Here is a 14,715-nt window from a genome sequence, read left to right on the forward strand (position 1 = left end):
GACAGGGGAATAAGTGAACTCCTCCTGGACCAGCTGGCTCTGTATTCCTTACAGTCCCCTTCCCTGAGACTCGGCATCCTCCTTGTTCTCTGCCTATACTTCAACCTCTTTTTCTTCCTACCCAAATGTTTCCAAACAGGTCTGTTTGCTATTTCCCCAATCCAGGTCTCCATCTCTGGCTCTTACTACTCTCTGAAGCCACTTCCTTTTCCTTCCCTTTTCTTTTCTAGCAAATGGTGAAGGATCCACTTCCCCACTCCCCAGCCCCCTACAATACTGCTTCCACCCCCTAGGCTCCCGGAGCTGCTCACACTTGGAGTTCTTCCTGAATTATTGTAGCTTGTGACCTGCCCATCCCCTCCTCAAACGTTGCCCATGCCTCGCCCCTGAGACTCCTGTGTGCCTGCTTTTTCCTTCCAGCCTCCTCAATGTCAGCCCTTCTCAAAGCCTTCTTCTCTTCATGTGCTGACCCCCACAAATCACACAGCAGCCTCAGCAGGAACTTATCCTAGCTCTTCCCAAACCTGTCTCCCAACCATTACTGCCACCCCTCAAATGTCTGGTAAATGACACCAACATTCTTTAGATACCTCAAGCCACCCCAACTCCTCCCTCCACCTGTTCCCTCACTGCCAGCCCATCTCTCTATTCTGACTGCCCCCAGCCATATCCTAATTCAGAAACCTGGAATGTTTCATTAGCCCCACACACCGAGGTCTCCCTGCCCCGAGTTCTCCTGGTTCTACCCCAACCAGACTCCTCTGCAAAAAAGCACAGCTCTGGCAACAAAACTTGCTTGCTTAAAAATCTTTTACATCTGTCTTTTTGGCTTCCTAAATAAAGTCCGACTCTTTAGTTTAAGATGCAGTGACCTTAATGTAGCCCCAGACTAATATTCTCTCTATGGACCCCACATGAAGAGCAGTAATTAAAATCTCAGGACTGACTAACTAGCCCAAGCTTCTAGTTCTGTCCCTTTCTAGCCTTAGTGTCTCATCTGGAAACCAGGGCTGTCATGAGGAATAAACACACACATGCATGTTAGTCCCTCAGCTCGTGCCTGGCAGACAGAAAGCATCGTCAGTTGTCAATTACCGCTATCATTCTTTCCCAGGTAAAACAGACTATTTTCTCCTCTCTCCTCCCAGGTCTTTGCTGCTGTCATCTCAACCTTGGGAATTCTCTGCTAAGGGAACTTTTATCCAGTTCTATCTAGCCCGTTCTTCACGGCTCAACTAGAATGCATTTCCCCCTTCTCAGATCTCCTAGGCAGCGAGGTTCTCTGCTTGCTCCATAGGTCCTCAGAACATGGACATTCTGTGCCAGCAAGGCCAGGCTGCCACCTTGTGTTAGTTTGCTTCTCTAGTTTGCCTTGCCCATGTCTTGTTTGACCTTAAAGATATGGATTCTTTGAGAGTAGGGTTGTGAGCTGAGAATAGCCATCTGGGGTCAATTTCACTCGATACATAGCTGCCAGTCCACACAAACTGCCTTCCAATGCCTGCCCACAATCCTTGCATCTCTCCCCCTTCCCCTGCCAACCCGCTGGCAAGGATATTGCCAAGACTCACCATTCCAGAGGCAATGCCTTTGGCAAACCTGACCTTCTGCTGCCAGGGCAACGGATCCTGCAGGATGGGGGAATGTCTATCAGAGGCTGTTGGGCCCTGTCCCACTCGTGGTCCAGGCCCCATGGGTCCATGGCCTGCCAGGGAATCTCCTCTGCCTGTGCCCAGTCCCACCCATCATGGCCCTTTGTAAGCAAAGCAGTGAGTCTCTCTGGTTATCATGGTTCCAGGGCAGTAGTGACATAGGTGGCCCTCTGACAACCCACCAAGGCTCTTGGGGACAATGGAGGTAGCATACTCACCACACTGCGCACAAAGTCCTTCAATGTGCCCCCCTCAATGTACTCTGTCAGCAGGTTCAGCTTCTTGTCCTTGTATAGCACCCCAATGAACTTGAGCACGTTGGGGTGGTCCAGGCTGCGCATCACCTTCACCTGGGGGTGGGGGATGCCAGAAGGAGGGTGGGCAATTACTTCCCACTGTGTCTTCCTCACCCCTTCCCTTCAGGGGTTAGCATGACCAGAGTTACCTGTATCTCCTACTCCTATGTTAAGTGATGGGAAGAATACTTCTACATGGATGGGCAGGGCCCCACAGGCCTTACCCCTAGGATCCTGCCTTTCTAGGAACTGCACGGGGGTGGGGAGTGTTGGAGTGGGAGGGTCCAAGAGTGAAACAAAGGCCTGGAGGGCAGCAACTGGACCATAGGTGTACCCAGCTGAATTAATGGAGCAGCCTGGGAGAGGGTATGGAAACTGTGGGAATGCTAAAGGGGTGTCAGTTCTCTGGGATGCTCCACTCTAGGCTCCCTTAGCAGGGTGTTCAGGTGGTAATTATAGCATCTAGTTGTGCTAAATTGATTTGTTCTCATGTCCATCACCCCATTATCTGTGAGAACCTCTGAACCACACCTCATTTGTTACTGTATCCCTTGTACCCAGCTCATGCTGTCTTTAGTACGTGCTCACTGAACAAATAATGCTATAATTCAGAGGGGCAGGGATGTTCCTCTAGTGCTCTTTTCTGCTCAGTCTTTAAGAAATTTATTCCAAAATAAGTTTCCTTTTGAAACCATTACTTAGTAAGGTCTTCCCTCTTCCAACAGTGACATCAAACTCCTAACTCCACCCTACCTTCTTACCTCAGTCAGAAAAGTCTTCTGTGTTTCCTCATCACACCGAATTAACTCCTTCATGACCATCACTTTGCCCGTGGCTTTGTGTGTCACCTACAATGAGGGTGATTGTTACAGGTGCAGGTTCGAGAGGCAATTCTGGGGAACTGTGTGAAAATCTGTGCAACTGGACATCCCATCCCCTGGAGGGCGCACTGAGCCAGATCAGATAGACAGAGTTAATGTGTAGAAGACACAGCATGGGCCAACAGGGGACTCAGAGAGGAGCACACCCCCTTCCCTGGAGAGCTGGGCATGCACAGAAGAGAGGCAAGAATCCAGAAAAGGGAAGTGTGGAATGAGGCAGGAAGGGACTGTCAAGCCAAGCAGGGGCTCTGGTCATCTGACAAGGGAGTGAGTCCACTGGGTGAACAGAAGTCTAGGGGCAGGAAGATCAATGCCAAGACATGCGCCAGGGGGGCTGGGTGGGTTGGGGGTAAGCTCTCCAGCCCCAATGCTCCAAAAGCTGAGATACATGGCTTACCTGACCCCCCCTCCCAGCTCTCAGTAGAGGAGGAAGAGGAAAGAAAGAGAGAAAGGTTAGTGCCCGAGACTGTTCATCAGGGAGGCAGGAGCCACTCCCCCATGTGCTCCCTGTAGCATGCCTAGCACTGAGGACTGTGGGCACCTAAAAACACCCACTGACTGGAGGCAGGAAGGCCATGGGCACAGTTCATCCAAATCTGGGTCTCCAGGCTCACCAAGCTCACTGTAACAGCAATGCTGACCTTAGGTGGCCTGGGAGGGCTGAGGTGGCAGGGGTGCAGCCCTTACACCATCACCTGCAGCCAGGAAGGAGACCTGGTGTCCTGCAGGGTGTAGGGTGAGAACATGTGATAAGAACTCCCCAAAAGAAGGTGAGAGCGGGGTGAGGGGCAGAGCAGCAGAGTGGCTGCTGCCTGTGCTTACCTTGATGGCCTGCCCAAAGAAGCCCTTCCCCAGGACCTCCCCGTGGATCAGGTCACATGGCCGGAAGATCTGCTGGGAGTAGCTGCTAGAACAGCGAAGGGATTCTGAACGGCTGATGTCCCGGCTGAACAGCAGGGGTTCCTTTGGGGAGCTGGGGCCAGGGGACTTGGAAATGCTGTTACTGCGCCTGAGGATGAGGAAAGATGGTGGTAGGGATAGGGTAGTCCCCAGAGATCTGCCAGGAAACCCTGGGGGCAGGAACCTCAGGGCTACCCTGATTATTCTAATGTATGTAGTTGAGGAGCTATGAACTAGAGAATGGTATATCAGATAGATGTACCATTTGGGGGCTATAGACATCAGTAATCTATTTAAGCATAGTAAAAACACATTCAAAGCAGGAACCCTGAGTTACTTCTCACCTGGAATGATTGACTACATGCTACTGGCCCAGAGTGCTCAATATAGGACAGCACTGTAGATGGTGACCCACCTCCCATGTCTGCTAGATTGAAGGCACTAACTGGGTCACAATGATAGCCTACTGCCATCCCAAAAATGACCAAATGGGATTCTGAATATTTTGCACATCTTTGTATCTGTCTACATTTTCTAAATTTTAAAATAATAAGCATGTGTAATTTCTATAGCAATAAAGTCAGTATGTTTACATTTTTTAAAGCAGCCAGTAATAGTAGTGGTTGACGACTGTTACTTTGACTTCCTGAAGAAGGGACAAGATGGCTGAATCCGCAGCACTGAAGGTGGACTGCAACCCTGCAACCTTCTCTCTGGGCATACTCCTATTTCACTTGGGTGACCCAGAAAGGACAGCTGACAGCTTCTGCCCTGCTTCCTGCCAAGTGTGCCCAAAGAGCTGCCCCCTCTCTTGCATGACGGCCCTCCAGATATCTGAGCAGCATTCTGGCCACCCCCACCCACATCTTCCCTCTTCCAGGCCACGCGTTCCCAGGCCTTTTCAGACCTCTGGCGCTGTGCCTCCACCAGCTCGCTCATGCTGACTGAGGCCAAGAGGGCAGCTAGAAGTGACAGGAGCCACCTGTCGGGAGGGACCTATTTCCAACAGATGCCAGCCAAAAAGGCCCTGAGTGATTTAGTCTGTTTGGTCAGAAGGGCGGATAATGAGCCTGCCTCCTAATAATACTAACAACACCTCGCACTTACTGAGTGGTGACCCTATGCTGGCACTGTGCTACTCTGCATCCTTGCCCACACTGAATCCTTACATAACTGGTGAGACAGCCACCTTTATCTTGCAACTCCACTTCACAGATGCAGAAAGAGACTAGGAGAGATGAAGTGATTTGTGAAGGGAGGGAGCTTAGCTAGGAGGTGCCATATGGGTGTGCCTGCCTAGAGAGCCAGTGCTCGAGACTCCTGTTCTTTCAGTCTCCTCACTGACCTGGTTTTGGTTGTTGGTCCCTCAAATCTAAAACAACTTGCATTCATCTCGTTTTATAGTTTTCAACGTCCTTATTTATACTTATTAATCCTATCTGTGCCCCTACTCCAGTCTCTGAGCTCCATGCTTTCCCCCACAGGCCATGCTGTCCTTTGGGGTCCAGCATCACTGCCTCCTGTCTTGCTGAGAAGTTCAGTGGACAGTCTGACCCTCTGGTTTCTAAGGACACCTGTCAGACAGCTGGATCAGATCATGCACAGGTCCTGGTTATGAACTGTAATCTCCATTGGGGTTGCTGGGTCAGCAAAATCCTCATAGCCTGGCCCTGGCCAGCTGGTTCCCTTCCTTACTCTGCTGGTCTCTGAAAGCCAGCTCCACCTCATCCGAGGGATAGGCATGGGACAAGACAAAATCAGGGTGAAAGGTGGCACCTTAGGGAACGTCTCCTCAGTGTCCCTTCCAGATTCTCCTTGGTGTCCAGGGTGCTGAGGGAATGAGAGTGTCCAGCATTCTGCATGTGGGGAGAAAGCCGTGCATCCAGCCGCAGCTGGTCCAGGCGCTGGGAGACGGGGTCGTGTTCAATCAAGAGCTGAAGTGCCTGGCTCGTCTGGCTAATTGCATCCTCTACCTGTGGCGAAGAGCAGTGTAAGGCTGGCTCCCACAGGCTGTCTCATCCCAGGCCACCCACCGTCAGCCCAGATGATCCAAGCACAGTGTGGCCAATGCTTAACTTGGCTAATGGTGGCCTCCAGATGCCAGTAGCCCCACAGTGCCCTCTGCCTGGTATCCTGTCAGCTTCCCCACTTGCCAGGCCATCCCTGTAGCCCTGGGAACATGCCAGGCTGACACAGGAGGTCACCAGTGGTCACAGGCTCAGTGGCAAGACAAAGAGATAGACTAGGGATAGGGAAAGGGAAAGACCATAGTTTGATTGCCTAGAGGATCTGTTCCATGTCCCACCCCCATAAGACAGACTGGACACACACTCTACCTCCTCCACTCTGAGTGTGCGGACAGGGGTCCCATTGATCTCCAAGATGCGGTCCCCGGGGTGGATGGCATTGCGGTTGTTGGGACTGATGTGCATCCGGTTGACCCTGGGCAGAAAAGAGTTGAGATAGGGTGTAGGCATCCTAAAAACATGCCTGACCAATTTTACTTATGCAGGGAAGTCTCACCAGACCCCAGGCCTCTACCGACCCCCAAGGCCCAGGCCATTCACAGAGAAAGGTCACTCACCCAATGGCGTAAGGCAGAAACTTGGATGTCATCTTCCCCATTGGAGTTCCCTCTCTGCTCTCAACCCTCACCATCTTGGAGAATCCTGCCTTCTCTCTATCACCATAGTTACTAACATCTTTCACCTGGATCATGCAATAGCCTCCTAACTGGTCTCTACATTTCTAGGCTTGTTCCCCTCCCACCCAACTTCCACACCCTCGATCCTTCTAAAATGCTAACCTGATTGCATCACTTTGTTGCTTTAATCCCTCAAGAGACCTGCTGAGTCTTCATAATCCAGGCCATGACTTAACAGCCCTGTCTCCGGCTACTCCCAGTCACCCAATCTACACCAGACACAACCACAGATTCCTACTTCTGCCCTGAACACAGTTCCCTCCCCTCTTCATTTAATGAGGCTTTAGAGCAGACCTCACCTCTTCCTGACTTCCCCAATCCTAGTAACGCTCACCTATACTGCAAGCACCCAGTGCTCAAGCACCTAGTAAGGGCACAATCACGATTTACAGCGTTGGCAGCCACAGGTGCCTCAGTACTGGTATTGAGATGGACACAGATTCTTTCCCCATCTGGTCTTTGGCCTGGAGAGGATGGAGTCTTAACCTCTTTCTCCTTCCTCCGTTCATTCACTCAACCAACAAAACAATAATCAATTAACACCTACTATATGCCAGGCACTGTTCTAGGCCCTGGGCATGCAGTACGGAACATGACTAAGACGAGTTCCAGAACGAAACTCGTGGGGAGGACAAACGATAAACTAATACACATAATCAAGCCACATAATTTCAAAGAGCAAACGTGATCTGAAACTTGACACGTGAAAGGTGAGTGTTTCCAGCATTAAGTATTTGGTGGGAAGCAGCCAAGGCAGAGAGAACAGTAAGTGCCAAGGCCCAGGAGTGGTTACAGCATAGTGAGGACCAGGAGAAAGGTATATGATGAGGATGAAGGGAGTTCGGCATGAGACTTCGGAGTTCTGAGCCCCCTGAGGCCCATGTGTGGACTCAGCTCAAGAACCACTGCTCCAACGTTCTCAACATACTCACTCTTTTACTTGCACAGTGGTGGCATAGTTGGAGCAGACACTCTCTACGGATACGGAGAAGCCCCGCCTTCCCTCGGTCGTGGCTGGCATGGAGATGTGTGTGACGGAGTAGGGCAGCTGGTCCTGAACAGAGTCTGTGGAGAGCCTCTCAAACATAGGGGCCAGCACCACCTCATTGTGGCATTTCCCACTGGGGAGAGAAGCATAAAGGGGAATAAGATCCTGGAGCCCTCCCCACCCCCACCTGGACATGCTCAGCAACCATTGCACCATGTGGCTTCAAGCAACAGTCCCCATAGTCCCATTATGATCATCCTTGCCATGACCCAGCTGGCTACTCTGAATGAGAAGCCTGGGTTCTCTGGGGTGGGCTGGGCCTGGCAGTGAGATAGCCTGGGTTCTCTTTGCTCTGCCTTTGACTCGGTGAGAATCCAGCACCCTTCCCTTCTCTGGGCCTCAGCCTGACTTCTTTTGTCAACCAAGACAGTTGGACTGAGTGAGTTCTAAGGGGCCTTTACCTTTAATGTTCTGGGATCCTTCTCTGAGAGCACCTTCCCAGCCATTCTCTCCCTCTGGGAGGATTGCAGGGCAGAATGTCCTTATTTTCACAGTAGGTAAGGACAGAGGTCAGAGGGATGTTAATTGTCTTGCTTACAGGTTACAGAGCTGGTTAAGAATATTGCTGTGACAGGAATCCAGTGCTCTGATACCCCAATAGTCTTCTGCCCAACTCATGCTGCCCCTGCCACTCTCTCGGCCACTCTTGTAGGAGAAGATAGACACAGGGCCACCATCTTACCAGTAGAGGGTGGCGTGCTGCACCAGGGCATACGCGTCCCCATCCTCGATGATCACCTTGCAGCTCATACAGGCAAAGCACTCTGGGTGGTACTTGAACTCCCCAGCCACCTGTGAGCAGGTGGGGAGAAAGATGGACAGATGGAGAAAGTGAGTCCCCACTGTTACTAGAGTGAGGGTAGGAGTGGGTGAGTAACCTCTTATCAAGGATTTACAGATTCTGGCAATAATGTGCCTTTGCACTTCCTGCCCTAGAGCTTCCAGAGGAAGTGTCAGGTTGGTGCCTCCCTATCATTTTTGAGATTGCAAAAAACTGTTTTGGTCTCAGCCATGAGAAAAAGTCCCCAGGAGTAAGGATCTCCATGAGAAAGGCTCACAGTTTCTCCAACAAAGAGCTGGCAAGTCTGTGACTAGGCTTAAAGCCCTTGGTGTAGAGCAGGTAGGGGAGATGGGACCTCTCTCTGTTAGCCCATTCGAGTCTCCCTTTCTAATTTCCTGAACACAGCTTAGGTGTGAGTATCCTCCTCTCAACCTGTAACACTCTCCTTTAAGGCCTTCATCCCATTGTATTGTGTCTCCTCCCTGCCTTCCTGCCTACCCACCCACACCCAACATTGGACTGTTAAGTCTTCGAGGGAAGGATCTTTCCTAGCACTTAAAAGGTGCTCAACAAGCATCTGTTAAATGATTAAATAAAGGGAGAGGCCTTGGTTGATGGAAAGACCCAAAGATGAAAGACCATAGGGAACTGAGACTGTCAATGGACTCTGGTGAGAAGAGGGGCAGAGATGGAGGGACTCACCATGACAGGCCCTGTCATCAGCAGAGAGCACCCATGGCAGAATTCCCCAAATTTCCTCCAGTAGTCCTTGTGGCAGTAGAGCTTCCCATCCTTCTCATAGTACCAGTTGGTGAGAGACTCCTGGCATTCTGAACACCTGAAAGGCAAGATAAGAGGAGAAATTCTCCTGGATTCTTAGAATCCAGATATTTCTTGGATCCAGTGTTTCTTAACCTGTTTGGGTCTTGAAAGTATTTGAGAATCTGATAAGAGCCAAGAAGCCTATCCCAGAAAAATGCACATACAAGGAAAATGTGCATTTAATTTATGTATGGGTATGTGTGTGTCAAGGACTGAAGCCTAATCATGGCCCCAGTTAAGAACCTCTCGTCTAGACAGGTATCTTGAGAGACCAAAGAAGTTCAGTCACCTCCACTTTTCAAAATGCACCCTCACCAAAAGCATTACTGATCTGGCATTCTTCCTCCCAAAATATTAAGCATAAAGAAACAATCAGGCAAATCCAGAATGTAGATCATTTGATAAGACAACTGGTTTTGACTCTTCCAAAAAGTTAATGCCACGGGGTGGGGGTGGGGGCACAGAGATTAAAAAATGCCTAGAGACATAGCAACTAAATACAATATCTAAACCTTGGCTTTGATTCTGGATTTAAAAGAAAACAGCTTTGAGTGACATTTTTGGAACAACTGAGGAAATCTGAATTTGGACTATACATTAGATTATATTGTGAAATTACTGTCAATTTTCTTAGATGTAATAACAACATTTGGTTACATAGAAGAATTTTTAGAAGAAGCATATTAAAGTCATTAAGGGTGAAAGTCAAGATACCTAAAACTTACTTTTAAACAGTTCAGCAAAAATAAATACTGTGTGTGTGTGTGTGTGTAGACAGGTAAAGAGAAAGTGGCTTCAAGTTAACAAATGATGACTCTAGGTGAAGGTACAGGGTATTTCTTGAACTAGTCTTTCAACTTTTCTATATATTTGGAAAATTTCAAAATAAAATATTTGAGGGGGAAAAAACACCTCCATTAGCACTATGCGTGATGTATTAGACCCACAGCTTCTTTCTTCTCCAGTCACCTGGTTGTAAAGCTCCACCTGTCAGGCCAGGTATGTGTTCTCAGGCCATGTCTGCACAGACAAGGTCCTCCTCATTTCTGAGACTCCTAGCTAAGAGCTCCCTGGCCTGCTGAGCTCATTCTACTTCTTTCTTTCTAGTTAACAGACTCTCTATTCTTTTCAGGGCTTCACACCACCCACATTGGCCACACCCTTGCTTCAGCGAGGTGCTGCATCTTGGTTTGAATTCTGACCCTGCCACTTACTAGTTATGTCATTTTGGGCAAGTTATTTCACTTCTCTGACCCAGTTTCCTCATCTGTAAAATGGACTACTGTGAAAGTGAAATCATATGTATTAAAGTATACATAGTTCATATAAAATACCTAGTTCAGTAGGAACTCAGTAAGTGTTAACTATGAAAAATGATAATAATGGTTGCTCACATTATTGGACACTTACTGCCACTAACTGGATAGCTTTGGACAACTCTCAGTAGCTTTTCCTCATTGACAAGATGGGACCAATAGCATCTAACTACAAAAAGCCACTGTGAAAACTAAATAAGTTAATGTTTAAGGAAAGCCTTTTGCAAACTGTGAAGGATAAGGCAAGTGTATTATTAATTTGCTAGGCACTGCAGATATAAAAGATAAATATACAAGGTCCCCTACTCCACCTTCCAAGAACTTACAATGAGTTGGAAAAGAGAATATCTAAACAAAGCTTAATTTTAACAATAAAGGTGAGAGTCCACAATGAGTGCTACTATTTTTAAGCACTGCAGGAGGTAGAGGAGGGAGACAGGAAAGACTTGAAGCAGCTGCAGAAAGGAAGGAAAGGGAGAAAGTTGTGGAGCTAGGGAGGTCTAGAGAAGTAGGATCCTGAGAATCCCTCTTTAGGGAGTGTTCAATTCCCCTAGGTACTTAACAGACACTGAAGGCTTCTGCCACCAGCCACCCTTATCCTGCAGTATTTTCTACTTGTCCTGTGCATGCTGAATTTTAGGGTTGTGAAAGCTCAGTATGGCATCAAGAGTATGGACATGAAGTGCCTAGAATGGTGGACTGAAAACCATGCATTCATTATAGGAGGTCGAGGAGAAGACCCTTTTCTGGGCATGCAGCTCAAACTCCTCTCTGTAAAAGGCATGCTGGATGAACTCTGAATTGGAAGACGTGGGCTCAAGTTCTTAGAAGCTACATGCTCTCGGACAAGCTCCTTTCTCTCTCTGGGTTCAGTTTCCCCACTTGTAAAATGAGGGGTTTAGACCATAGATCCCCTCAATTCTGTGCATATCTATGTTTTCCCCTGAATGACCCAAGGTTTAAATCTCAGCACCACCATTTACCACCTAACTGATCTTGGGCAGGTGCTTCACTTCTTATTTGTAAAATGGCAACATGTGCTTTCAGGGTAGAATTAAATGAGGTTCTGAATGACCATGAGGTGCGTAGCAGAGAGCCAGCATTAGAAGCAGGGGCTTCCTTCTTGCCTCCCAGCTTCCGACTTAAAGCTCCTGGGTACCCATCTTTCTTCTTTACTAGATTGTGAGCTCCCTGAAGATGGGAACAGTGTCTCATCTTGGTAGACTCAGCACCTAGCAAAGGGCTTGGGAGAGTAAGCCATTAGCAAATGTTTTTATACTGGAAACGGTGGGAGTGGCAAAACCTTCAGCCCAGGTGGGAGCACAATGGTTCGTGTGGCTCATGGTCACCAGGCCCTGCCCATCTCTTGGCTTCAGTGGAGGAAAGCTGGTGCAGACATATTTGTACCCAACTGCGCTCCTGGGCCCTGTTACGTCCCTGTAATGGTATGTGTGCTGCAGGGCACAGGAGCACTAGAACATGTCTTCCTTTCCATTGCCAATATCCTGCTTTTGTTTTCTGCAAGTGCTCTGGCCAGGCCCAGGAGAGGGAGCAGGGAGAGAAACGAGTGCAGGCATGCAGGAGAGAAACATGCCAGCCTGCTGGGAAGAACACCTGGCTGGAGAAGACATCACCAATGCACACATCTGTGTCAAGGAATGCCTTTGAAAGGCACAGCCAGCAACACGGCCAAAGTGGGTCGCCACAGGTGTCTCTGAATAATAGGAAGGTGAGCAGCTGATAGGAGGGCTGTGGGTCCCCAGGCTGTTTTGCTACAGAACACAATTGCTTCTTAGGCCACTGGAGGTGTTGCCATTGGAGATTTACAGTCCTAGCTTAGATTATTAACAACAGTTACTATTACCTGTTACTTGAATGCCAACCATATTTTAGGCCCTCTATGAGGTGCCTTACTTATATACTTATATTACCTCTAATCCTGACCACACCCTGCAAGGTGATAGGATTATCCCTGATTTATAGACTAGAAGACTGAAAAACAGAGTCAGGTCACTTCTGCAGGTCCTCTAATACATGATGGAGCTGGAATCTGAACCTATGTGTTGGCTATGAGGCCATTTCCACTGTGCTACATTTCCCCAGTAAGGCAGCACATATACTAAGCTGGGCCTCAGGATTTGCATCTGTGAAAATAAGAGGCTGAAGCCCCAAGAGCTCAAGTCCCTTTAGTGGTAACACTTTGTAAGGCTTTTCCTTAAGCCCAAGTACTCATGTTAAATGGCAAGATTCTCCTCCTTCACTTAGTCTACAGCATTATGTTCCTCAGCAGTCTCTGCCCTTTTAAGAATCTAAAACACACTCTGGAGATGTAAGGTGCAACTCAAAAAATAAAAATAAAAAAAAATCCCACCTCGTATTTTCAGAGGCCCTGGCGACAATGTATTCTTCCTAAACCCAAGGTTGTGTTTTTTCACCCAGCTTTCAATTTTTGAAAATTTCAAGAAGTCAAAATCTGCCCTAGCTGCAGGCCCCAGGGCATCCAGCTTGGATGTGGTGGTATCCTGAACCCAGGGCCAAGGCATCAGTCACTTCACTCTTCTGAGCAGCCAGAGTGAACAGAACTGAAATCCTCCAGCCAGGGGAGAGCACTGAGAGGCCCACATGCATTGAGGGTGATCTCTAAAACTCCTCTTCTAAAGCACTACAGAGGGCCTGGGTAGCCACCAAGTGAACCAAACCCTGGCAGTCAGTTTAGTGGGCAGCTCAGAACTAAACTGAGGTCTATTGAGTCAGCAGGGAACACACCGGTTTAAAAAAAAGATAATCAGTTACGATTCTCACAAATAACTCTTAAGACCAGGGTCCATGTTCCTTCTTTAAGCCAGTTAGTTCATAACTGAGCCTGTTTCCTCATTTGTACACTGGTGATGATAAAATCTCATGGGGTTATGAGAATTAAATTATGTACAAATGCCTAACATGATCCTGGCCCAAAGCAGATGCCCAGTAAGTATTCATTTCCCTCCCTCCCTCCCTTCCTTTTTTTTTTTTTGGTTAATCCTCACCCAAGGATATTTTTCCCATTGATTTTTAGAGAGAGTGGGAGGGAGAGATAGGGAGGAAGAGATGGGGAAGGAAAGAGAGAGAGAAACATCAATGTGAGAGAGACACGCCAATCAGCTGCTCCTCCCAACGCTCCCCACCAGGGGATTGAACTCACAATCCAGGTATGTGCCCTTGACAGGGAATCAAACCCATGACTCTGTGGGGCACAGGGTGACACTAACCACTGGCGAGGGCCTTTTTTCCCCCGCAAATATATTTTTCTTGATTGAAGAGAAAGAGGAACCGGGAGAGAGAAAGAGAAACATCAATCAGCTACCTCCTGCACTCCCCCTACTGGGGATTGAGCCCCTGACCTGGACGGAACCTTTGTTTAACCAACTGAGTCTCAAGGGCCAGGGTCCCTCCCTCTCCTCTTTAATTTGAGAACACCAAGGGCGAAAGGAGACAGACCCCTTTTCCTCCCATGTCCAAGCAATATAGACCTGCTTCTTGGCCCAGAACCAGATTTCTGTGAGTAGAGAAGATCCTAAAATTAATTATTTATCTAACCAATTAGAAAAATCAATAGATTCTAATCAGTCCATATCAATTAGGAAATAGTTACTGTGCATCTTGGATGTGCAAAACCAATCAGGTACTATGCTGGGAAATGCCAAGTGAAATAAGACAGACCCAGTCCTCATTCACATGAAGATTATTCAGGCCAAATGTTTACAGGTAAATTTTCAACCTTATGTGGTAATGGAACCAAACAGTCATTATTACAGTGTATTTTACACAGGTTAAAGAACAAGCTCTCCCATGTCCCAGTAAAGGCCTGGCTGATGCTCAGCCTCCCAGTGTCATGACTGGGGATGGGATGCCAACTTGACTGCAGGGCCAAGGGGGGAGGGGGGAGATATAACAGGGGCCTAAAGACTGTTCTATCAGAGACCTGTTTCCTACCACCAAAAATCCCATTATTACTCCTCCTTCCTGTAGACCCTGTAGATTGAGACAGGCTGTCAATTAAGCTGTAATAATTATGGAATATGTTGTTATCCTATTTTTAAAAAATTAAACACATAACAAGCCTCTGGTCAGCAAGAAATAAGTGTTACCAGAGTGCATTGATTCAGTTCCAACAAAAAGCCAGGAAGCCTGTAGTTTCAAGTAATTTGTGCAGTTGTACTGCAGTTAAGGGTAGAGTGTTATTTCGAAAAAATGGAAAAGAGCTTGTGTGTCTCCAAGAAGCCACATGAGTTGCGGAGTTGGAAACCATTTACCTGATCCAAGACCTTCATTCTTC

At 48.1% G+C, this 14,715-nt stretch overlaps 1 protein-coding gene across 9 annotated transcripts in view; it reads right to left on the bottom strand.

Annotated features, from left to right (window-relative positions):
* Positions 1-14,715, bottom strand: part of LIMK2 (LIM domain kinase 2) — a 53,943-nt gene that overhangs the window by 8,460 nt on the left and 30,768 nt on the right. For 7 of the 9 annotated variants that reach the window (XM_081122882.1, XM_081122876.1, XM_081122875.1 and 4 more), the window contains 9 exons: positions 8,965-9,100; positions 8,164-8,273; positions 7,366-7,554; positions 6,066-6,171; positions 5,506-5,702; positions 3,652-3,838; positions 2,710-2,796; positions 1,871-2,002; positions 1,572-1,628 (listed from right to left, as the gene is read on the bottom strand). In XM_081122882.1, coding sequence (XP_080979008.1) covers positions 1,572-1,628; positions 1,871-2,002; positions 2,710-2,796; positions 3,652-3,838; positions 5,506-5,702; positions 6,066-6,171; positions 7,366-7,554; positions 8,164-8,273; positions 8,965-9,100 — 1,201 coding nt within the window. Of the gene's footprint in view, positions 1-1,571; positions 1,629-1,870; positions 2,003-2,709; positions 2,797-3,226; positions 3,371-3,651; positions 3,839-5,505; positions 5,703-6,065; positions 6,172-7,365; positions 7,555-8,163; positions 8,274-8,964; positions 9,101-14,715 lie in introns of all 9 variants that reach the window. The other 2 variants (XM_081122883.1, XM_081122877.1) reach the window with 2 other exon arrangements.

This window comes from Miniopterus schreibersii, assembly GCF_964146895.1.
Source record: "Miniopterus schreibersii genome assembly, chromosome: 20".
NCBI classification, from domain to species: domain Eukaryota; kingdom Metazoa; phylum Chordata; class Mammalia; order Chiroptera; family Miniopteridae; genus Miniopterus; species Miniopterus schreibersii.